The sequence below is a fragment of the Varanus komodoensis genome, unplaced genomic scaffold, assembly GCF_004798865.1.
Source record: "Varanus komodoensis strain SLA01 unplaced genomic scaffold, ASM479886v1 scaffold130, whole genome shotgun sequence".
NCBI classification, from domain to species: Eukaryota; Metazoa; Chordata; class Lepidosauria; order Squamata; family Varanidae; genus Varanus; species Varanus komodoensis.
The window spans coordinates 368,123-392,086 of NW_025335377.1; the positions used below are offsets into that span (position 1 = coordinate 368,123).

Below are 23,964 nucleotides of genomic sequence, written 5' to 3' on the forward strand. Positions count from 1 at the left end.
TTCCTACAAAGGGCTCAAGGCAGCTTACATCATTCTCCTCCTCCATCTTATCCCCACAACGACAACCCTGTGAGGTAGGTTGGGCTGAGAGTCTGTGACTGGCCCAAAGTCACCCAGTTGGCTCCATGGCTGAGCGGGGACTAGAACCCAGATCATCTGAGTCCCAGTCCCATGCTCTTAACCACTACACCACACTGGATCTCTTACAGGGGCTTCAGGGAGGAAAAAGGTGCCCCCCTCATAAACTCCAGAAAGAGTTCTGTGCAGCATTCCCCACCCTGCAAAATCATCCCTCCCCTGAAAGATCAGATGAAATAGCATTCCCCCACAGCGTGAAAATACAGGGAGCCATTTTTGCTCAGCACTGACAGCATTGGAGAGACGCTGGATTCCCATGCAGCACCAGACCCGGGCACCTCTACCTCTGCCAACAGTCTGTGCAGAAGCTATATTCTTGGTTCAAATGGTATCTCAGTCATGAATGTACTTGGTGGCCTCTGAACCCCCAAACCACTCCAAATATAGAGGATGAGGACCCAATCCCCCCAGCTGCAGCTGCAGCTCGAGCGCTTACCTTTCAACTTGGAGCGCACCTTGTTAGCAGTCTTCTTGATGTCAGCTGTGAGGTCCTCCAGCTCCTGCTTGGTCTCTGCAAAGAGGACACAAGCGGAGGCATCAGGCCTGAGCAAGAACGGACATTTTCACCTGTGTGTGGCCAGCGTGCCGCTCCTCCCACAGGACAAGAGAGCGCATGGCACCGCTCTGTGACCTCGCCCAACGTTTGCACTCACTCTCATCCGGGTTGGGGGCAGCCAAGATGGCGCTGTGCTGCTTCTTCACCAGCTCCACATCCTCCGAGAGCTTCTCAATGCAGCCGCGGATCTCCTCCACCTGATTGGGGAGAGACAGAGGCACACGTGGGTCTCCTTCGCTTGACGGTTGCCTGCAACCCCCAAGCTGTTGACAGGGTGATCTGGGTTTGCCAGTGTCAGTACAGGACAGGTCTTTGGTGCCCTTGGCCAGAAAGTCATGAAATTTCAAAGGTGGAAGAATGGATCGGCCACACAGCTAGGGAAATGATGCAAAAGCCACACTTGTAGTTTCTGCCTGAATGCTGCCGAGTGCAGGGCTGGGGAAAGATGACTCTCCCTCAAACTCTTTGGGTGCCCTTCCTGTTTTTTGCTTTCGCTTTCCAGCCCCTTCACACTCCCTCGGCATTCTCTCCTGCAGCCTCGCCTACCTTAGCGCTCTCCAGGCGTTTGTACTGAACACGCCCATGAGTCCTTCCAGATCTGTGTGATGCCCCTCCAACGTCCAAGAGTGCTCGGTCCGGATCCTCAGTGCCTCACACAGGAAGCCGGCTGAGGCACACACCACGTCAGCCAGCAGTGTCATCACAAGGTGACATCTTAGGTGGGGTGATGTCATCATGGAGTGACACCTGTGGGGAGGGTTCTGAGGGAGGGCTTACACCAGGGAGGCCTAAACGTGCAATTAATAAATACCGGTGGATGTGGAAGCTGGGAGCAGGGCTTTGTTGGTATGGCCTCCCCACACTTGTCTCCGGGGCCAAACTGGTCCAGCCACAGGGCCCGGCAGGTCTGCTCTCTGCCAGTTCTGCAGTCCAGGCAGGAGGCCTTGCCTAGCATACCGTCGGTGTGACCCCAGCGCTGAGGGGACGCTGGCAGTGTGGGGACGGCGGCCTCGACCGAGCACATGTATGGGCATCTCCTGCCCCAGCCCATGCTCCCTTTCTGTTGTTAGCCAGATCTTATCATTCGTTTAGCAAAGTGTTTCCACCCCAACAGGAACAGCCTTTCCCATTTGGGAGGTCAGGGGATCAGCTGAAGCGGAGGGGGGTGGGGGTGAGGGTCACATTCCCGAAGAGCCGAGGTTCATGCTCCCTCATGGGTTCACATTCTGAGGGGCAAATGCCAGAGATGCACATGCACACTCTCCACCCCATACAACACACACACACCCATCCATCCATCCACATGTATGCATTGGGCCTACACAAATCCCCCTTCTACCTTGCCCTCACACTCTCCCACACACACGCATGCAAAAGACAGGGCAAGGATGAATATGGAGGGTTAGCGAGAAGGGAAGGAGAAAGCACTCCAAGAAAGCCCAAACGCAAAAGGAAAGCGGGGAGATGAAGGGGGCTGGAGTCACCAAGGCACCTCGGATGAGCTCTGCCGGAGGCAGGGCTGAGAGATGCGAGGCCATGAGTTGGACTCAAGGCCAGAAGTTCCCCTGCATCCCCACCCCTCTGAAATGCCCCATTCCTGGTCAGATAAAGGGTAGAATGAAACTGCTGTTCATGGCTAAATACTCCCTAAATCTTGACAGGTGGTGGCCAAGGTAGTTTTCTGGAATGAAACTGCTGCAGTGCCCCAGCATGAACACTACGGGGCACTGCCCTGTAGAAAGGATTGGAACCGTGGGCTCCTTCTGAAGGGAACTCCTAGACACCCTCTCCAGGGTCCTGAAGCCTGCAGACGGACGCTTTACCGATACCCTCACTCAAAACCCACGGTCCACATGCCAGCCCCGATCTGTCCCTTCCTCCACGTCAGAAGCAGGCATGCTGCGCATCAAACGAACATTCGGCCTACACACGAGGCCGAGAGAGGCCTGTTCGCTGAAATTCCAGTCCCCCTCCCTCTTCTCTGAAGTTGGATGCAGAAGAAGATGTGTTTGTAGAGCAAGTGAGGTGTCTGGGGAATCTCTGCCTCCGTGTTTTCTTTCCTCTTGTATTTTTCTCAGGTGGGCTCAAATCCAGTGATGAAGCACAGCGGGGGAAGCTTCCATCAGAAAAGACGCTTCAACGAGGTGAGCTGCAGGTGAATCAACTGGCCACCTACATACCACAACAACAACTCTGCCATCACAAGTAGTGCTCACAAGTTAAGTGTTAAGTGCTCACAAGTTATGAATGTTGGATGGATGCTTACACAACCAAGGCAAATCAGTATCCTGGCACACAGAAGAAAAGTTCGCAAGCATATTCTGGGATCATTGACTATGCAGCGACACTGGCTAATTTTACAGGAAACTGTGAAATGTGCATGCTTATTTGAAGGATGATGGGCAGGTGTGTGTATTTTAAGCAGAATACAAAATTCTGCAGAAAGGGGGCAAGCGGTGAGGTATGGCTAAATGAAAGGCAGTGAACAAGAGAGTCAAGTCCCCATGGGAGGGGACTCAACACAGTAACACCATTTCTTGAATTCCAGAATCACTTCCAAGTCACACAATGTGTATATTTTCATGAAAGCTAGAAAATGTTTTTTGCAAAATGGGGCAAAGCCTGAGTATCTCTGAAATCTGCATCAGAGCTGGTATGGTACAGGGTATTGGCTGAGGACTGGCAAGACTTGAGTTCTAGGCCGCATTCTGGATGACCCTGAGCTTCTCACTGACTCCAGGCCTAACCTTGCTCATAGGACTGTTGTTACGTGAGGAATCAGGTGCATTGCCTTGGGCTCCTCAGAGGAAAAGGCAAAACAGAAAGGAAATTAAAAGTACACAACGAAATATTTGATTCCATAACCAGCACCAAACATCACGTGGTATTCTGCATTTGTGGAAGGCAAAGACACTTGGTTCTGATGAACATGGCAAAGGGCATGAAGCAAGAATTTTCTATAAGTGATGCTATTACCATGCACCATAATATGAGACAAAGAGCAAGTTTTCTCTAAAGTGCATTGTATGGTCTCAGCTACAAGTATCTTTGATAAGGAAAACCAGGCCTGCGACCTGGTTGCAGCCACCGGAGGCCGAAGTTCCAACGGCCTTCCTGCCCTCCTCCAGTCTCCACACCTGATCATTTTGGAGACTGCCTGGAATCATTTAAAAATGCTCTCACATATTAAATGCATGCTGTTTGAATATTGATGAGCTTTGCTCTCACGCAGATCCCAAGCACGTGTTTAAGCAGGAGTTAATACAAGCCATGGGTACCCTCTTAAGCAGCTCTTGAGAAAGAGGGAGGGATGCAGGGAAAGGGAAGGGAAGTACATGGATGGCCACATTCCATATTCTTGGTGGCATTTTGCTTTTGCAAAGCTGGAAGCTGGAAATGTCCTGGCCTGCATAAACCACCCTCTGCATTAAACCAGAGCAAGCGGAAAGGGTATTCATGGCTACGAGGCAAATGAGTCCAGGCATGGCTGGGGTGTGACAGGTGAAACCAAAAGAGGAGTGATGATGTTGAACTGCAGAATCTCTCTCTCATGCATGCACACACACAAACCTTTGGAAAACAACATCCTTCTTCTGGCTGAAACCTAGATCGAAACTATGCATGGTCCCTAAAATCCAGTCTTGTTAAACTTGCAGCTTCCCCAGTCATATATACCATGTTTATTCTTTGGTGCCCGTTTTTAAAAGTAAAAGAAGCACACAGACGTGAGCTATTGCTGACGTTTCCCTGCCCTTGGCTTACCTCCTCACAATCTCTTCCTGAAAGTGGCTGAGAGAAAATTCTTGCAAGGAAGAGCTGCATAGGAAAGTTCAGCTCCCTTCACCCCCATGCCCTATTGCTTTAAAAATGGGAATTCTAATCTCTTTTCTCTTGACCCGAATGCTGTCCAGGTCTGGGCCCGCTGCCATCATGTATATTTCAGGCCTGGAAAACTTGTTGATGCACTTGAATTAAAAACTGTCTTGTTGGAGTGGGCAGGTGAGGAAAGGATAAGATGCTTTTAGAGGCCAGATGCTGTCTGTGGATTGTAAGCCATCTCTGACAGGAGGCAACATTTCAATGGTGCTCTGGAAGTTGAGCCAAGCATGGGAAAAGGGCAGCCTCTTAGGGAGTTTGTCATGCAAAGCAAATTACACCAACGCTCATGAGTCTGCACCTCCCCCCCCCCCCATCCCAGTCCTCTGGCTGCCCCTTTATTTGCAACCATGAAGTACACAATTTGGTACACAACAGAGTTCAGGATCCTGAGAGCTGCAACTCGCACTTCTTGATTTTCCAGACCTTATGCCTGCGGAGATAAGCCTGAAACTGTACACTCAAAGTCGAGTGAGATTTCAGAAGCCAGACATGAGAACAGGGCTCAAGAAGTAGGAATTCAGTACTCATCTCAGTATCTTGCACAGACATAACAGGCGATCCATGAGAAGATCACAAGAGTCCTCCTGGACCTCCCCAAGTCTGCGTATTCCAGCATTTTGTCTCCGACAGTGGTCAGTCTGATTATTCTGGAAGCTGACAAACAGCTCTCTAATCGCACTCGTTGCCTCTTGCCAGAGCAGCAAAGAGCTCTGTATTCAGAGCTATGCTGTCTCTAAATTGGGTGGCTCCATCTGAGACAAAGTTCTCCCAAATTTTAAATTGTCAAATGGGCATTTTCACACAGCTCTCCAAACTGTGATTTTGCCTAGGAATGTGTGAAAACCTGAATTTAAAGTGCATTATGCTTTTGGCTTACGGGATGGATATTAGCTTCCTCTGATAAGCCCGAAAGTGCAGGTCTTCAAAATGTTCTGCTGGTTCTCTCAGTTTTGGCTCTTGAATGGTAGCTTTGACATTTCAAAAGACAAAGGCTTATCTTCTTAAGTGCTAACCATACCTCAAAAATACACACGTGTAATAAATTTCCTAAAACAAAACCAACATATTTATTAAAAGCTTTTCTATCCCGTTCCCTACAAACATCTTGGGACTTAGCTGAAAGTATGCAAATAGATTGAATTTAAATATTTCAACTCAGTTGGTGTGACCTGCCCATCTTCTAGTTGCAAGGGCCGAGATTCTTTTGCAGAAAATCATCATCTTACCTGTTCAAAGAACTCGTCCATGAAATGGTCTCGATCCACATGCACCACTTCTTCCTCATCATCACTGTCTTTGGCCTGCCCAAGATACAATATCATCACAGGTCAGCATCCCCAGATGGCGCCTTTCTTAAAGTGAGCACTTGTCCGTTCTACCTGACTCAAAACCTGCTACACGTCAAGGCTTAAGAATCGCCAGGTTGGATCTAACCAAAGGCCTCTCTAGTCTGGCATTCTATTCCCATGGTGTCCAACCAAATGTATTTATTTACTTACATGTTTTTAACCCATCTTTTAGGGCACACTTCCTCTCCAGGCAACTTACAATATTATGCAAACATGAACACACAAATTACTGTTAATTGCACATACGCACAGCAAGAGCAGAACCTCGTAATTGCAAAGCACCAAATGCAGACTAGAATAAATGTCTTCTGTTTTTGTTTTAATCAGCAGAGAGGAGGCCATTTGTACCTCCCTGAGGATAGAGTCCCAAAGGAGTGGGCCACCACTGAGAAAGCCCTGTCTTTAGTAGCTGCCAGCATAATGGCTTTTGTCAGTGGGCCAGAGAGGAAGAACTCTGATGCTGAACTGCAAGGACATGCTCAGAGAGGTATACGCTGGCCTTCGGGGAAGATGGTCCCAAGCCAATCAGGGCTTTAAAGTCCAAAACCAGCACCCTGAATTGTGCCTGGAAATGAACAGGCAGCCAATGTGGATGGTGGTCCATAAACATCCCAACTGCTACATTCTTTATAGCCACAGTTTCCAAACCATATTCCCCTGTAGCAGTTACAGAAATCTCACCTGGATGTAACCGAGCCTCATGTCTCTGCCCATGAGAAGCCTGCAGGTGGAACACGAGCCCAACAGCACCTTCTGCTCGTGTTCCTCAGCCTGTGGTCTTCAGAGCTTTCCCATCACTAACACTGGAGGTAGGATAAAACCTCGGCGACTAGTAGCCACTGATCACCTTATTCTCCAGGAAATTATCTAAGCCCCTCTGAAACCTATTCAAGTTGGTGGCCTTCAGTACTTCCCATGGCAGCAACTACTTGCTGTGTGAAGAAGCACATTGGTTTATCCGGGCTGAATGTTCCATCATTCAGCTTCACTGGATGACCCTGGGTTGGTTTATTATATTCATGGCCTGCCTTTTTTCCTTTCAAGGAACTCAAGGTGGCTTACATAATCTCCTGGCAGTCCTGTCCTAACAACAACAAAACTGTGAAGTAGGTTGGGCAGAGAGTCTGGGACTGGCTCAGAGTCACCTGGTGAGCTCCATGGCTGGGTGGGGACTAGAAGCCCTTAAGCACATCACACTGGCTCTCTAGTTTGGGTGTTCTCCTTGTAATAGGTGGGACTCACAGCAGCACTAGGCACCTTCCGCACATCCAGTAAGACTGGAGAACTGTGGGAGTCTCTCTTGCCAATTCTCACAAGGAGTGGAGGCGCTCTCCAGAGGCGGCCAGGGAGGGATGAGGCTCCATAATACCTTCCGTATGAAGAAATACCACTACGGATGAACACACTTTCAGCTGGAGCACGTGAAGGGGGTTGTTACTGACCAGCATTTTGGACTGTGTTTTGGGCCCTGTTTTCAATGCCGAGGCAGAGCCCTGGAGTGAGTACGGCAGCAGTGAGCGCTGGATGCAGGTGCGCACCTGCCGCAGCAAGACCTCTCCTTGACTGGTTCACTACAGTCCCCGTGCATTGGTGGTTGTCAGTGAGGAGCTCCAGGACAAGAACACACAATTTCCTGCCCACCCACATTTCAAAGACCAAGCACTCCCTGAAATCCCAGGGGGGAGAATTAGCAGATTTATCTTCCAGACCTGGTGGAGAGGGCCTATTTTCCAGAAATGCCTTCTACTTTTTTGTTGGAACCAGAATTTAAACCCGCGAGAGCCCACGATTTCCTTGCTCTAGCAAGCAGGACCTCATCCTCCTTCCAGCTTGGGGAGCAGCACAGAACCCCAGAGAAACGTCTCCAACAGCTTCCCTGTGTAACCTTATTGACCAGGTCAGATAATTTGGAGTCCAGTTCCTACAAACTGTGGATCAACTTGCTTGCAGATTCCATCCCTTCAGGTTGTTGGTGATGGGGGCAGCGGGGAGCCTGCTGGCTGAATGAGATCAGCCTAACTCAGCCTCCGTCCGCTACCACTTTGACTGGCACCAACAATTTTGTGATTGATGGACCTCAGTCACGTTCGGCTCTCTCAAGAGGACCCTGGAGCCAGAAAGCTTGAGAGCCCCTGGACTGGGCCTTAAAGCTGGCGATTAAACTCTGATGTCTCCAGTCTCTTCCCATTCCCTCTCTCATGGTCCTTTCATGAGTTGTCAGGCCAAAAAGGCCTCTTCTTCTCAGCCGAGATACCACGTTTCTGCTTATATAAGGGCAGCCCCCCAAAACTTGATTTAACCCAAGGCGACATGTCAGAGGGAGATGGTTCAGCCAGCTAGAAAGACCCCCCGGGTGCAGTGTGCCACTTCTGCTGCTCCACACAGCTGGAGACCGCCGGCATCTCAGAGGTGGGGAGGCCATGGAGACGGAGGAGGCTGTCCTCACTGCCAAGGGGAGAGGAACTGCAGAAGGGGATTGGGAGGAAGGGAACAAGGGAGGACGCCGGGTTTTGGCCCAGTGCCTGGCTCTGTCTCCTGGAGGGCAGTGTCTGACGAAGCTCTCTCATCGCATTCTCCTCTCATCCAAGGTCACAGCTAACCGAGCTAGAACAGTGACATAATAACACATGCACACAAAACAGCCACTCACACTCCAGTGTGGAATGTGTGTGTGTGAGAGTGTGTGCGCGTACGTGCCTGTGCCCAGAGAGCGGGCAGTACCACATCACTTCAGTGGACTATCGGATTCTTTTCTCCTTCCAGGAAAACCATTATCCCCAAAATAGCCTGACTGGTCGTTGAGCTGTGTGCGTGCATGCATGCGCTCGTGTGTGTGTGTGTGTGTGTTAATTTCCCTCCCCATTTCTTCTGCAGTGGAAGATATGGGGCTATTTTTAATGGCATTTAACATTCCTCTAAATTTATGATGGTGACTGGCAAACAGCTGGCCCACTACAGTCCCCTGATTTGTTCCGTGTCTTCCCTTACCCTGCCCCCTGGCCACTTTCTGCATGGCAAAGAGAGAGAGAGAAGGTGTTGGAAAGATTAGTAGTTCAGTGTTTGCCTGCAGGCAATACAGAACTGTCTTTTTCCACCCCATTCAGAGTAAGCAAAGCTAGGGATGTATAGACTGAAGAACAACCATAGAACAGAAGATGTCATGCACTGTAATAACATTTTCCCCAATACAGCTATTTTTCCACAGCCTGTCATGCACTGTAACAACATTTTTCTTGATACTTCTATTTTTCCACAGAAACAAGAATCACAACAGGTCTACCAAGAAACTAACATTAGGAGAAGATGAGAGATTACTGCAGTATGTAGTAATTCCATGGGTATTCCATGGGTAACTACTGAAATGAATTAATTTTACTTTAAATTAATTTCCTTTCCTTGAAGGCCAGTTTTTCCTCTACCCTGGAACCCCAAGCAGCATATCCAGGGTCCCAAAACAGTCTTCCACCCTGGCACCGACCAGAGCTGTTTATGTTGCAGCACCATGTCGCTTGCAGCCTGTGCTGGAGGCCCCGGGGCGCAGGCCCACCAATCATTCCCAGTCCTGTCTTCTGTTCATTTGCATGAAAGGACCCTACACTGGGCTCCTCAACCAGGGCCGTCTGAACAGCATTATGGGCCCCGGGCAAAGCAGTGTACTGGGGCCCCTACGACAACTACAACTGCTGTTAATTTTGGAGGTTTTCCCATTTTCCAAGGGTTAACATACACAGATTAGTGTGGGGCCCACGGGCAAGTGCCCATCAGGCCCGTGCGTTAAGACGGCCCTGCCTCCGACTGTTCCTTTCTCTGGTCCTGTGGCTGGATACTCTGAGCATGGTGGAGACAGTCTCCAAAGCCATTTGCACTGGTAGCCTATGCCACTCCTGACTGGCTCAGGTACTCAACCTACCTCAGCTCTGGTTGCTCGGCATGCTCATATTCATGGTCATGATTGGCTATTCCATTTGCTAAATTTACATGTTGAGAAAAGATACAGGCCAAGGTCATCTCTTTGCAAAAACAGATGCGCCAATGGCCTATCCATCTCTGATCATGCCAAGATGTGGATGATTCAGAAGCAACCACGGAGTGCTTAAGAAGCTATCCATCTATGGCCATTTGGCTTGTGATTATTGCCCATCAAAAAGTTTGGGAGCACTCTGCTCAAGATGTTATCTTTCTGTTTTCAAAGATTTCCAAGAAAGGTTGCCAAAAATAAAAAACTAGCTGAATAACTAGAGGAATCTTATCTGCTACATTTGCATCCCAAACTTTCACCAAGCAAGACAGTAGCCCAGCTCAGATACGTGGGTATGCCCTTTGGTGACAACTCTGGTCCTATGAAGTGAGGATGAGTCATAACCTGCCCAAAACAATGCAGAAAGCAAAAGTTTGAACCATCTCTCTCTAATCCATGTCCAGCACTCTGTGCATCACACTAGCCCTCAAAAGGAATGTGCATCTGCTGCTCTCTGCATTTGCAGCTAACAGAAATATATCTATCTCAGTTCCATCCCTCCTCTCTGCAGAGCCCAAACATTCTCTCATCCAGACCTTGAAGAAGCCAAGATATGCTCACTCCAAACAAGCAATTACTGTGTCTATAGAGACAATTATCGGCATTGGGAATGGCTTCCAGGTTATCAAAAGTTTGAGAAGCAGACAAAAAAGTGTGCACATCATGCACAGCAAAACTGGACTTAGAGAAAGGAAAGTAATATCCAGTCAGATCCCCATCAAGATTAGATTCCAGCACATAATTAGGGTGCGATTTAGCCCTTCGGGCTGCTTGTTCGCAGGCTGCTCAGCTTGGATCGGCAGTGCTCCCCCACCCCAAGAGGTCCCTTGCCGGCCCGTTATCATACCGGATTGGATGTCGGCTTCCCCTTATTTGAATATCAGGATCCTCCTAGGGCTGCCTTTCCTGTGTGACTGGCTGCTTTCGTTTCCCTTATTTGCATGCTTAAAAACCTCACACCACCATTCTCCTTCAAGTGTGATTGGGCAATCAAACGCTCATGATCCAGAGTGACTAAGCTGCTTTCTGGCCAATGAGATAGTGAAAGTAGAGGTCGGGTTGGTCCCAGATTGGGGGTAGTGCTAACTAGAATGGGTTTTGCTTCTTCCCGTAGAGTTACGATGATACAGGATGCTTCCAGACGAGGCTTTTGCCTAGCCTGATCCAGGGACTCTTATGGAGGGTCCAGATCTTGCCGTCTTCCAGTATAACCCTCCTGTGTTTTCCCAGTGCTGCTTCCCTTTTCTTTGTTCTTTTACTTTTACCACAAAAGGTCTGTTAAGGAGGAGAAGGCAGAAGAGCTGCACCATGCTTTCTAATTGCTAGCACTACAATCCCTCCGTCTGGAAGCATCCATAAATTATGATTACCCATTTTCCCCTGGGGCTTGAGCAACAGTATGGTAGGCTGGAAGTCAACAGGTGAAGCCTTTCTTCCTCATCTGTGTGTCCGCACTTCTCATCAGACAAAACTCAAAGCTTCTGACAGGGGAAATAGGCAATGCTAATGTTATAGATATGGAATAGAAGATCTTTTCGAGTTAGGATTTTTGGGATCTTATCATCTGTGCAGGAGATACTGAGTTACAAATAGGAGTGAAATCTGGGGCCTTTGCAAATTCAGAGGGTGGTTTAGGGTGCAATACTATACATGTTTAGAAAGGGGGAAAATCCTGCAATTCTCATGCTGGTTGGAGAATGGAGGGACCAGGAGGACTCTTCCTCTCCAAACATACATAGGATTACATCATAAACGGATAATGCATGCAAACCAGGGTTTTATAGTCAGTCCTAATGGGGATTATGGGCTTAAAAATCAGGGTCTAGAAACTAGGGCTTACATTTGGAAACTGGGATTCTGAGAAAGGTAGGCTGGAAGGTAGGATGCAACCTTCCACCGTTCTACCTCATCTCTTTATTTGCGTGAGGTCTGGTTTGTTACGAAGTGAGATGGCGAGGTGCCCAGATCCCCGCACAGTCTCAGTTGCGGGGATGGAAGCCGAGTAAAATCAGTGAGAAAGAGAACGGGCTTCACTGTGTTCCCCCAGCGAACAGTCAGGCACAGAACAATGCCAGCTGATAGGGAATCTGGAGAGATTATTATAATTATCATTACTCTTACACATACGCTCAGGGAGAGCAGACTACAGGCAAGTGCCACATTCAGCATCCGCAGCTTCCACTCCACTCCCCTGGTGGAGGAAAGCCCAGCGCAGCAGCGTCAAAATCACGGACTAAAAAAAGACACCCTTGCCCAAATGCAGAGCCACTCTGTTTAATAGCTCGTGCATGCAGCCTCCTCCTCCATGCTTGGGCCTGCCTCGACTCCCGCCCTCTGGCGTTTTGCAGAGGTGGCCGGGGAAAGAATTCAGGGATTTCTGTTGCCCACCTGATCGGCTTCCTGCACTCACACACTTGCTATCCTTCCATTACAGTGGCGTTCAACTCTGCATGCAAAATTCAGGGCTCTGCTGAGCTGATTCTGACAGGTAGGCATCCATGCAAAAAGCCCAACAACAACAACAACAACCCCACACATTTGATTCAGTCCCCTGATTAGGAAGTTAAATAGACATAAAGTCGTCCCGAGGCTTTGTTGTGATGGGGGCGGCATAGAAATGTTTTAAATAGATTAATAAATAAATAAAATGAAGTCACAGCTTGATGGAATATACTCATTATTGTGGCCACACTGCATCACTGAGGTGGAGCATTCCCTGACAGTCTTCCTGACAGCAAGTGCTGCATCTCGCTCTCTCTCGCTCTCGAGCAAAAGATGCAAAGCAATGAGCACAAAGGTGGAATGGGAACTGGAATGAGGGGTGGGGGCGGCAGGAGACTTGTGCTCTAACCAAGAGGTCGAAATGCCAATTCAGCTTTCTACAACACAGGCTTTTCCCGGCTCTTTCATTGTCACTTAGACTGCAGACTCCTTTCTATGACCTCGTGAAGGCTGGGCAGCCTGAGCAAATTTGCCCATTGCCTCTTGCCACCAATGCCCTGGTGGCAGCAACAGAGGCAGCAACAGTCAGAGAAACACCACCCTGAGGCATTTCAGGAACCAGGGTGGAAAATCCAGTTGGCCTTTCCGGCCATCCCGCATGTATTCTGAATTTCCCCGAAAATACACTTGAGGTTCCGTGAAGTCATTGTCCTTCCCTGAACAGGAAGGGGCTCCATGCCATGCCAGAAATGTAGAAAACACTCCTGGTAGGCAGGACGTCCGAACAGGGTTGCCCTGCCATTGGCAGAATGTGGCAGTCACCACAGACGACAGATGCCGGGAAGAGGCAGAAAAAGTTGCGGGGAGAGTTGTGGGCCAAGCACTCTGCCCTAGACTGCCTGGCTGCCCCACTCCCAGTCCTGCAGAAAGATTCAACTGCTAGTTCAGTCAACTTTTGTCCAGGAAAGAGGAGGAGGCGTCGTCTTGCCTACTGCTTCTGGCAGCAAAACATCTTGAGATGGCCCAGAGTCTGAAAGTCACTGTTCAAGTGAAAGACGGCAGTCCTGTGCTGGAAATGCACTGTGATGGTGGTCCAGAAGGATGTTGGCACTGTGGAGGCTTTCTCCATGCACCTCTAGCCAACTGCCATCAGGTCAAAAGGTGTTGCTTTCCAGTGCAAACCGGGCGTCTCCCTCTAGTATACTCTGAGGCAACGACCTGCCATCACATAGCATCCCCTTTGATCACAGATCTGTCTGCCAGTCAGGCTTCTCTGTGGGTATTCCTGGAAATGCAATTCATTGTTCAAGAAGAAAAAAACCAGCTCCAGCCCCTTCCTCCTCCCTGTCCCCTTCCTTGTGTTTAAGCTTTGTGTTGCCATGTGTTGTCAGTTTCTGCGAGCACCCCATGTGGAATCTGATATCACACTAGATCAAAGCACTACTTGTGACAGATTGTGCACACTGGGGTGCATGACAGCACACTTGTGGAGCATGCAATCACACGCTTCCCTTCGCATATCTCAGGAAAACAGGGCTGTGCCTGTGCCTGGGTGTGAAATGGGGCATTCAGAGGCCGTGTGCTACATCGTGTGTTTTGATTTGCTCATCTGAAAAGGATTGCATAAAAATGGCGAAGGGGGAGCAGGGTATGCTTATGGAGTGGTTCGCACATCCACTTGTGTGTTTGGCGCTTGGTTGCTAAACTGAGATGCTCTCAGGCTCAAACCTGCCTTAGAAGGGACACCCATAATCTCAAATGCACAGTGAGCTATTTACACATATTTCAAAAGGGAAAGACACTCTACACATGCTCATGGTATTCCTTTTGTTTGTGGCAGATGGGACCCTGTAAGGAAATGTGGCCACAATGTTGAGTTGTAGCTGAGTGCATGGAAAAACTGCTGGTCAAGCATGTGGGGAAAATGACGGTCATTGCTCACCTCTGCATGCCCACCTTTGAACCCAGAGCCTTTGTGAACCCTGGCCTATTAAAGCTTACCAGTGGTGCCCCTTGGTTGCTTGGCAAGTAAATAGGCCAAGAGGGGGATTGGGGAAAGGCCTGAAGACATCACAAAGTCACTAATGGATCCTTAATGCTGAGATATCCCCCCTCAATTGCCATTCTCAGAAGGGGTATTTTGGGTAAGGGGGCATTCTCCAAGTTCGCTGCATTCCCCAATCCCTCCTTCCCCACGCTCAGGCCTTTTTCCCTGAACCTGCACCACAAAAGCAGCTTAGGAAGCAGAGACAGAGAGACCTGCAGAGGTGTGTGCCACTACCATCTATGATTATTACTCATTATTATTAATAATAATTTCGGAGTTGCAGACAGAGGCCAAGCACTGAGAACTCGTTCCAGATGCAGATAGATAGGCAGAGCTTCCAATTAAGAACCATGTGTGTGAGCCAGCCAGCTGAAGCTACACGTCCACTTCTCGCCCCACTACAGCCCAGCCTCCTGCCTGCAGCCCATAAGCTACCCCAGTTGACATGAGTTATGGCTTTTGTTGGAAGTTGGGAGGGGAAAAAGAGGGAGAGAGGGAGAGAATGAGAAACACAGCAAGCAAGCTCACGCCTGTCTCCACCACTCACACAATTGGTCCTGCATTGCAGCTGTTTGGAGAAAGAATGCAGGTATCAAGAAAAGGAGTGCCAGAAACACATACAGACCCTGGGAAAGCACAGGCTCTTCAAAACTCGAGAAATCAGGGGCTTCAATTAAAGGAGGGGAGAAAAACCGCCCAGCAAAACATCCAGTGATCATTTGTATGCAAAGGTGGAGAAGCCGCACAGGGACCAGTGAAATGTATGGAGCAAGAGAGACAGAGAGGTATTTATGAGATATAAATTGGGCAGAGATCTATTTGCTAGAGGATTGATGGATAGAACGAACTGGGGACAGACAACTTGAGAGGTATAAATAATGAGCGAGTGAGCAATATTTAAACAGTGACAGGGGGGCATTATAGAGAATGATTGCATGTAGTTGCAATCCTAAAACAACCATTAAGAGATGAGTAAGCCAAACTGGACATCATGAAATTTATTTCCAATAAATGCGCACAAGTGAGACCTGCAGCAAATGCTGCACTGTGTAGAGAAGCCCTGCTCAGCACACAGGCCAGCCATACCCTCTTCCAAGATACTCCATTCCAACTCCTTCCATTCTCCATAGTCGTCCATTCCCATCCCTGCTACCAGTTAGATCGTATTCTGAGCCCAGAGAGCATGTTCCCTGAGTTATTTTTCTACGGGTTTATATTCTTATTTTTATTATATCATTATTTGCCCCTTAGAGTGTGCTTAGGGTTTCTCCTTAAGCCTGCGGATTCCTCTCTCTTGCACATGCTGTATATGGTACTGTTCTGGCTATAGAAGGATCGGCACTTGGAGAATGAGACTGCTATGAATTTATAGCAGGGGGCGGGAGGCAGGCAGACATCAGGCTCACAAGATCTACTTTATTATTTTCCCCCCTAGCGCCTGGTGCAAAACACAGGGACTTGAAAGGAAAGGATTCTGAGCCAGACATTTCTTCAGAGTATCAGAATTAAACGGAGCTCACAAATGTTCCACACAAAAATCCATTCCTGGTTTCTCCTAGCTCTTTTCAGTTTGATGGTGTAATTTAGGGCAGAGGGAAGTCATTTTGTTGTTGCTATTGTTAAATGATTGGGAATCGGAAAGCTGATCAATCACTCAGAGATCTACCAGGAAATCCAGGGGGCTTTCCAGATGAGGCTTTTATTGTGCAATTGCCCTGCCTCAGAGGTGGAATGGGAGAGGGGGTCCAGCAAGACTAAGCTCTCCTTCTCCTCGGTTCTTCTATATTTTTATTTATCACCAAAATCCATTAAGGAGGGAAAGACAGAAGAGCAACACAAGGCCTTTTGATTGGTAGTACCAGGAGTGACTGGTCTGGAAACACCCCAAAATCTACCTCCTGCCTAGCTCTAGTATACAGGACACTCTGCGTAGGAAGGTAGTGGGTAGACAGATACAGCCAACAAAGACAGTGAGCAGGCAAGGCAATCTATAATGGCAGAGAGATCAGTGAAAATGAGAGCAAAGGAGAAAAGGGAGGCAGAGGAGGGCAGACAGACTGAAATACATGCATGTTTAGAACGGAGAAATAGGCCTGCGTATACAAGGATTTTCTCGGTTGAAATTGAACCAAGGGCTGGTACTCAAGAGTTTACTCACAGAATATAGCTTCTAGTTAATTACAAAGCCAGGCATCAGCCCCGCAATAGGCCAAGTTCTCATAAAGAAGAAATGGTCTCTGAGCATAGGCACTCTGCCTTCCTCCTGCCACTGAGGAAGCCCAGTCTAGTCCTCGCTGGGATGAGAGGCAGGGCTCCTCCGTCTCGCAGCAGGGCCTCTGGCCTGCTCACACCCCAGTTGCCCTGGGAAAGGACGAGGTGGCCTGCTCTAAGCAGCTCCACGAGGTGGCAGTGGGTGAGGCCCGATAAAGGCAGGACCGGGTCTCAGGATCAGGGCTGGCCTCAGGTTTTTCAAGGCCCTTGGGCCAGCCCCTTCGCCCAGTGAATTTCCCTGCTCGTGGCCCCTGTCACCGGTTGCTAGTGCTTTCCTTCGTGTGCCTCAGAATCGCTACTGCTTGTTGCCCGACAGGCAGGAAGGCAATCTGCAAACAGAGAGCCGCACCCCCAGTGCCTGCTCAGCCCTACTGTTGCCTGGGCCGGCCATGTGGGGAGGTGAATAAGCAGGGTGCCATGGTGAAAAATAGGGGGCACTGGCTGGTGGGCCCTTGCTGGGGAGTGGCCCTTGACAGGCGCCCCACCACTCCTACCCTTGGTGCCAGTCTTGCTCAGAGTAGTGCAACAAGACCAGGTAAAGAGTTGACTGCGGTTGGGGGACCTTTGGATTTGGTTTCAAGCAAAAGTGACTTGGGTGGCTGCTGATAATTCACCACCAGAATGTGCATTTTGCAAGGGTAAAATTTGACCAGACTAAAGAGACAAGTTGCTTTTCTCCCTATATTTTATACAAATTGAAATTATATTATGGTTGTATAGTTAATGATTGGTAGTCAGCTAAAGGGATTTCTAATGGATTAAATATCTGCCTTTCAATTGATACATTTGTCAAAGAAATTTCAACAGAATAAGCCAATCACCTCAAAATCAATATTATTACCAACTTAATAGTAAACAAACGCGACAACTGGCTGTTAAGACAAAATGGCAATTTTCGGCATTGGCTATTTCATTTGCTTCTTCATGATAGACTCAGTACCAAAAACCTTCCCCCTCAAAATAATAATCTGCCCTTAATTCACAGCCTGACCAATTAAAATTTGCTGTCACTGATTAATCGAGCAGAGGGGCAGTTTTAATCAACTCAAGCTTGAGTTGATTAATCTACCAATTAAACCGATTAAACCTGGAAGTCCCAGAGATAATGCTATTATACATGGCTCTCCAGAGTAAGCTATGCACAAGCACATCTCTCTATGAAACAGCCATTATTAGAAAAACAGTCTGTTCTGATTTTCTGAAATATATTTGCCGATCATCTGCTTTGCTCCAGCAGACATCTCTTCCTCCTCTCCAGACATCCAGAAGATGTGAAATCTTGTCCATCATAGAAGGTTGTCTAGGGAGCAAAGAGCTACGAAAGGAATTGGGAAGGCCACGATAAAAGGGGAGAGAAGCAGATTTCCTATTCAAATTTGTGACACCTAAATAAAGTAGGGTTAGGGTTCGGGAGCCAAATCCTGTCTTTCAGTCCAAATCTTGCTCTGTCCTTCGTGGCGTTTTTCCCCCATTCTGAAAGGTGGCAATGCATCTCCTATGGCTTAGTTCCTGGCAGTGAGAAGAAAGGTTCTGCCTCCCCATATACACCATCAGCCCATTTCTAGAGGCTTTTGCCACCTGCATTTAATAATTTACTGTACTGGCCGACTGCCATTTGTCATGCTTCTCCACACCCACACCACCCGCTCAAATCCTCCGAGCAGAGTTGGGGACATGCTGGAGCACATTTTGTAGCTACCCTGCCCTGTTGGGATTTGAGTGTAGTGCCGGAGCCTCTGCTTCGAATGCAGAAGGTCCTGTGTCCACGTCCCAGTGGCTCTGGCTTGAAGGACTGTAGGAGTAGGAAAAGGCCCGTGGTGGGACCTTGGGGAGCCACCACCAGTCCGACGCGGACCGTCCTGGGCCAGATGACTCAGTATCAGGCAGTGTCATCTGAATACCTCCCTGGGCTCGGCGACTCTTAATCACTTGCAGTGGTCATTCATAGGCTATTACGCTGTCTGAAAAAGCCATCTTGGAATATGACTCACACCCATCTGCCTGCGTACGGGCTGAAGCCAATTTAGGTCAGAGGGGCCTTTGAATTTGGAGTTGCATGACCAAGTTGCTGAAAGGTGACTGAGACCTTTGCTCCGTAAATATTACACGGAGCAGATTGTCACAATTTATTAGAAAGAGTACATTTTTCTCTTGATATTGCTGCAAGCCTACCTACCTCTATGTTGGCTTCCACACCCTTGTAATACCTGATCAACCCATACATTTCCAATAAGCACTTTATTCTCCAAAGGAGACTGGCTCTGAAAAGCAGGGGTGGGCAACTTGTGGCTCTCCAGATGTTAGGCTGTAACTCCCACTGCCCTTAGGATTAGCTGTGTCAGCCAGGCTGATGGGAGTTGTAGGCCCAAACATCTGGAAGGCCACAATGTTGCTTACCTCTGCTGTGCAGGCTGCTCTGGATATCTCACCAGTCAGCAAAGTGGAAGTACTAAACAACAGGGCAGTGTTCTTCATTTTGGAGAACAGGGTGGCGGGCAAATGGAAAAGGGGCAAGCCAAAATACCAGCATATGTTGAGCTGAGACTTCTTAGTGTCAGTAGCTAAACCTTAGGAGAAGCAATTCGGCCTTCTAACAGGGGTAGAACACGGCACAAAAGCCAGAAAACCAGCAAGCCAGCGTGGTTGAGGGAAAGAAGGTTGTCCCAAGAGAAGGATGCATGACTTTCTGGAGACCCCCAGGAGGCCAAACTGGGGATCCCAGGGGGGTCAGATTCTAGAGGGGATGTGTTACCACTTGTGATTCCCATGTTTCAAGGACTGTGCCCTGGAACTGCACCCCCTGCACCCCCATCTCACTTTATTCTTTGTTGGGAAAGCAGTTCAATGGTAGTATGAGTGCTCAGTGGCCAAAACAGATGAAGCCCTGCAAATCATTACCACTGAGCTGTCACCATCTAAAAAAGACTGAGAGGGAGGGAGGGAGGGAGGGAGGAAGGAAGGAGGGCAGGCGGGCAGGCAGGCAGGCAGGCAGACAGACAGACAGACAGACAGACAGACAGACGGGGGAATTACAAATATCTGATTGCACATAAAGCAGGCAACAATTCCCTTGACCAAGATAATGATGAAGATGAAGATTTTCACCAGTATTTAGACAACCTTTCAGGACAGCATGTTCCATTCACCACAAACAGTGTGGTGTAGTGGTTAAGAGCACAGGGCTGGGACACAGGCGATCTGGTTCTAGTGTCTGCTTGACCATGGAGCCAACTGGGCCAGTAACAGCTTCTCAGCCCAACCTACCCCACAGGGATGTTATTGTGGGGATAAGGTTGAGAGCAGGAAGAGGAGAATGGTGTAAGCTGCTTTGAGTTCATAAGAAAAAAAGTGGGATATAAATCTAGTAAACAAATATCATGTCTGCTGTCAGCAGAACATATCACTGGATGGTTTACAAGTTAACAAGAGCTGAAGAGGCAGTGCCAGAGGTTGCTCAGAGCATCCCACATGAAGAAGAAATGTTGCACCTGAAATTAACCGGGTTTGGATGAGGGCTTAGTTACTGCAGGGGTAGGAAGTCTGCTGCCTTCCAGATGTTTGGGGCCTCAGCTCCCCTCAGCCCTCACCCACACGGCCAATAGTGGGGGATTGCAGCAGTCGTACCCAAAACAGCTGGAGGCACCAGGTTGCTACTCCTAGTTTAGCGGCTGGGCTGTACATAATGTAAATTAACTCTAACCTTCTCGTGTCAATTTAACTCTATGGCATATTTAGAGAAACGGGTTTAATAATCACGGCCTCTCCCCAGGGAACCAAGTTGGATGAGGAGGTGCGAGGGAGCTCTAACAGCGATCTCAGCACCCTGACTAAATTACCATTCCCAGGCTTGCTGGAGGGGTGGAGGAGCCGCGACAATAAAAATGGCCTAAAACCACTACACATTTGACAGCAGATGGGTGCACGAGCTCCAGCGGTGGCTGGGTAGATACTCTGCTCTAAGTGGTGTGGCTTCGCCTTCTGTCAGTTCATCTCTCTTATTGGTGCCGCACCATGGAGAGTCCACAGCTGCCATGCGGCACGCAGTTCTCTTAAACAAAGCACAGACAGGCATTTTTTCAAGTACAGATGGAGCCGCCTCGAGGTACAGTCCCTAATTTTTAACAAAGACATTCCATAGCTCCGGCTTGACCTAGAAGCCGTGCTCTCAGGTCCCGACGAATGTGCAGCAGGCAGTTCTGGCTACTCAGATGGGGGTGGAGGAATGCAATCTGCCTTTCACGTTCTTTGGCATCCGCCCTTTGCTCTGGGGTAATGTGGCAACTGAGAGCCAGGCTCAGAATAAATCCTTTTTTTCACTAGGCCTTGCAAACGGGCTGTAACTCAGTGCAGAGCACATCCTAGGTCCCAGCTCCAGTCCCATGAAAAAGACATCTCAGGTACTCAGTGCCAGGGGAGATGCCCACCTGCAGCTTGCAGAGGTGCTGCCTGCTGACAATGCTGGCCTGGACAGGCCCCGAATCTGGACAGCGGCATATGTTCAACAAGGCAAACTGCTTCTGATTCCAGGCAGCCACTTTGAAGGGGTTTGGGAGCTGCAGAGAAGATTTTCAGAGAACTGGGCATGCAGTCTCAGCAGCTCAGCAGAGTAGGTAACCCCATCTCTCTGGATCTTTAGAAGTGGTCAGATTAGGAAGAGGTCTTTCCATAAAGATTTGTAAAGACACAAGGCAACAGAGACCGAGTGATGGGGTTTTATATAACGCTGCCTCTCAGGCTAGTTCTATTGTTCAGAGAATGTACAGTGGCAGAGCTATCATGGTTATATAAAAATCTATCTGCCTCTACAGCTCTCTTACCCAGAGAGCAGGCGATGAGACTTCCCACCACACACCCCCCCATGCGTGGGCTCCTCTTACAGCTTTTTCCAGGCTTTGCACATTTGTGCAGATACACCTCCAGACTCGTTCTCCCTTCAGACAGAAATAAGTCTCTGCTGCCACCACCCAGACACACGAACCACACGCTTATTTTGGGCATCTTTATCCCAAATACACTTGAAGTCCCCCAGTCCAGGTTGCGTAGTGTATCTGGCATGCCAGAAAGGGCAGCAGAACAGCAGAGCTGACCCAAGGGCACGGGGCCCTGGAGGGAATCCTTCCCTCCCTCCTATGTGGCTCCATGTCAATAGATTATGTCCCAGGGATGCAATCTCAATTTTGGTACAATTATTTTAATAATAATAACAATAACAATATCGAATTGTTGCTAACAAAGAACACTGTATGGGCCCTAAACAGAATGGGCAAAAGGTAGATGATCAGATGTTTTACTTGGCTAGTGGTCAGGAATGCTGGGAGCTGAAATCCAAACTATCTGGAAATCTATGCTCTGCCCAGTGCCACTCTAAAATATGACAACCGCACATAGAGTCCCTGATGGTGCCCCATGATAGCTGAAGCCTGGAGCACTGGATTGTCTGCTGCAAGCATTAATAAGTCAGGCAGCTTCATCTAGTCCCCCAAGTTCCAGCGGAATTATTTTTAAATTATTTTTTAAAACGGTGTTGGGCCAGTGCTAGAATCTACTAGAATCTTGAGATACACTAGTTGGAGTCTGGCACAAAAGACATCCAGTTGCAATGATTTTGCTTCCAACTCAATCAAAACCTTTATTTGTCCTGAAGTGAATGGAGCTCAGTCTTTTCCACACAAAAATTTACTCCAGGTTAAACCAAGCTTTCTTCATTTTGGCAGCAGCATTTAGATTAGGGATGGATGGGAGTCATTTTGTTGTTGCTGGGAGTTAGAGATCCATGCTGATCTACTGTAAATCATCAGATCTGCCAGTAGATCCAGACTTAACTTATGTGCAACGCTGATCTAAGATGTCAGAGGATTCAAGCAAATGCTACCCTATCTGCCTCTGGTAAAAATCTGTATAACCCACAGCAAACAGACAAGGAACTTACTAAAAATCTCTGACAAAGGAACTCACTACCCTACTCGGTCTCTAGTAATATGTCAGAAATGGCTGCCATTTATACAGGAATAATTTTTGTATTTTTATTTTCAAGGGGGTTTCAATGCTAATATTTTCTTAACTTTTAGAGAGAGACATATATAATAAATGCAAATAATTGAATGACCAAACAGAGGTAGATTTAACATTCTTTGGTTACATGTTTCAGCCTCTGCCTTCTTCAGTACTCCCGCTTAGATTTCTGGAGTTTCAAACATATTACTGGGGAAAAGAGAAGACAAAAGATTTTCCTGAACACACTTAAACCTATTTAGCTATTTTATAATCAAAGGCACAATCCTATTCATGTCAAAAACACACCATGCTGAGTTCCATGGGTCTTACTTTTAGATAAGTATGTATAGGAGGGGTGGGAACTGTTATGCTTCCTGTTTCCATAGAGGGCAGGACTTCAAGAAAGGGTTTGGCCTTCGGTCCTGTAGGCCAACTTGGTTGGCCAGATTTGGTCCGCAGGCCGGAACTTCTTCTACAGAACTTCTCCTTTTTCTACAGAACTGTAGCTCCAGTGCTTAATGGGATCCTTCTAGAATCCAGAGCCTCCTTGTTTTCAGTGTTCAAGACAGATATTCAATAATTCTCCTAGGGCTTTCTTTGTACAAAGACTCTACACGAGCCTGCTTTTGAAACACAGAATCATAAAATGGTAGAATTGGAAGGGCCAGAAAGCCACTGAGTCCAACCCACTGCCATTGCAGGACACTGAGCTACACCATCTCATTCCCATGTTTGGAAGCTTCAACTGGTCCAAAATGTAACAGCTGTTCCTCCAACTGGGGCTCACGGCGCATATGTAGTTTCAATATTATTATATTTGCCTTGGTTATAGGGTCATTTCAAGGTCTAACGCACACACTGTCTTTGAGTTTTAGAGCTGAAATGACCTGGAACAAGGATACCTGAAGGACACACATGCATCCCACATGCACCACAGCATGTGCTCAGGCCAACATCTGAGGCCCTGCTCCGTGTTCCCCTTCCCTCAGTACATACACGAGGCAGACGTTTTTTAGTTATGGCGCCAGAATGTGGAATTCCCTCCCAGGGGAGGTCTGCTCATTTAATTGCTGCTCGGCTTTCACAAGCAACAAACCATGACCACATGGCTATTTGTGAAGGCCTTGGGGGCAAGTTTGTGTTGCACCGCTATTAGCAATTGTTATATTTCTAATGTGCTCATTTTTTTCTTTTAACGTTGTGTATGTGCATGTGCGTGCCTTCCATGACTCTTTCAGAATATATTGATATTATTTAAAGTGTGTGCGTT

General features: G+C 48.2%; 1 protein-coding gene across 1 annotated transcript in view; it reads right to left on the bottom strand.

Moving 5' to 3' along the window:
- STX1B (syntaxin 1B) overlaps nucleotides 1–23,964 on the bottom strand; it is a 64,191-nt gene that overhangs the window by 25,418 nt on the left and 14,809 nt on the right. The window contains exons 2-4 of the mRNA XM_044422592.1: nucleotides 5,800–5,874; nucleotides 792–891; nucleotides 575–649 (exon numbers count right to left, since the gene is read on the bottom strand). Coding sequence (XP_044278527.1) covers nucleotides 575–649; nucleotides 792–891; nucleotides 5,800–5,874 — 250 coding nt within the window. The remainder of the gene's footprint in view (nucleotides 1–574; nucleotides 650–791; nucleotides 892–5,799; nucleotides 5,875–23,964) is intronic.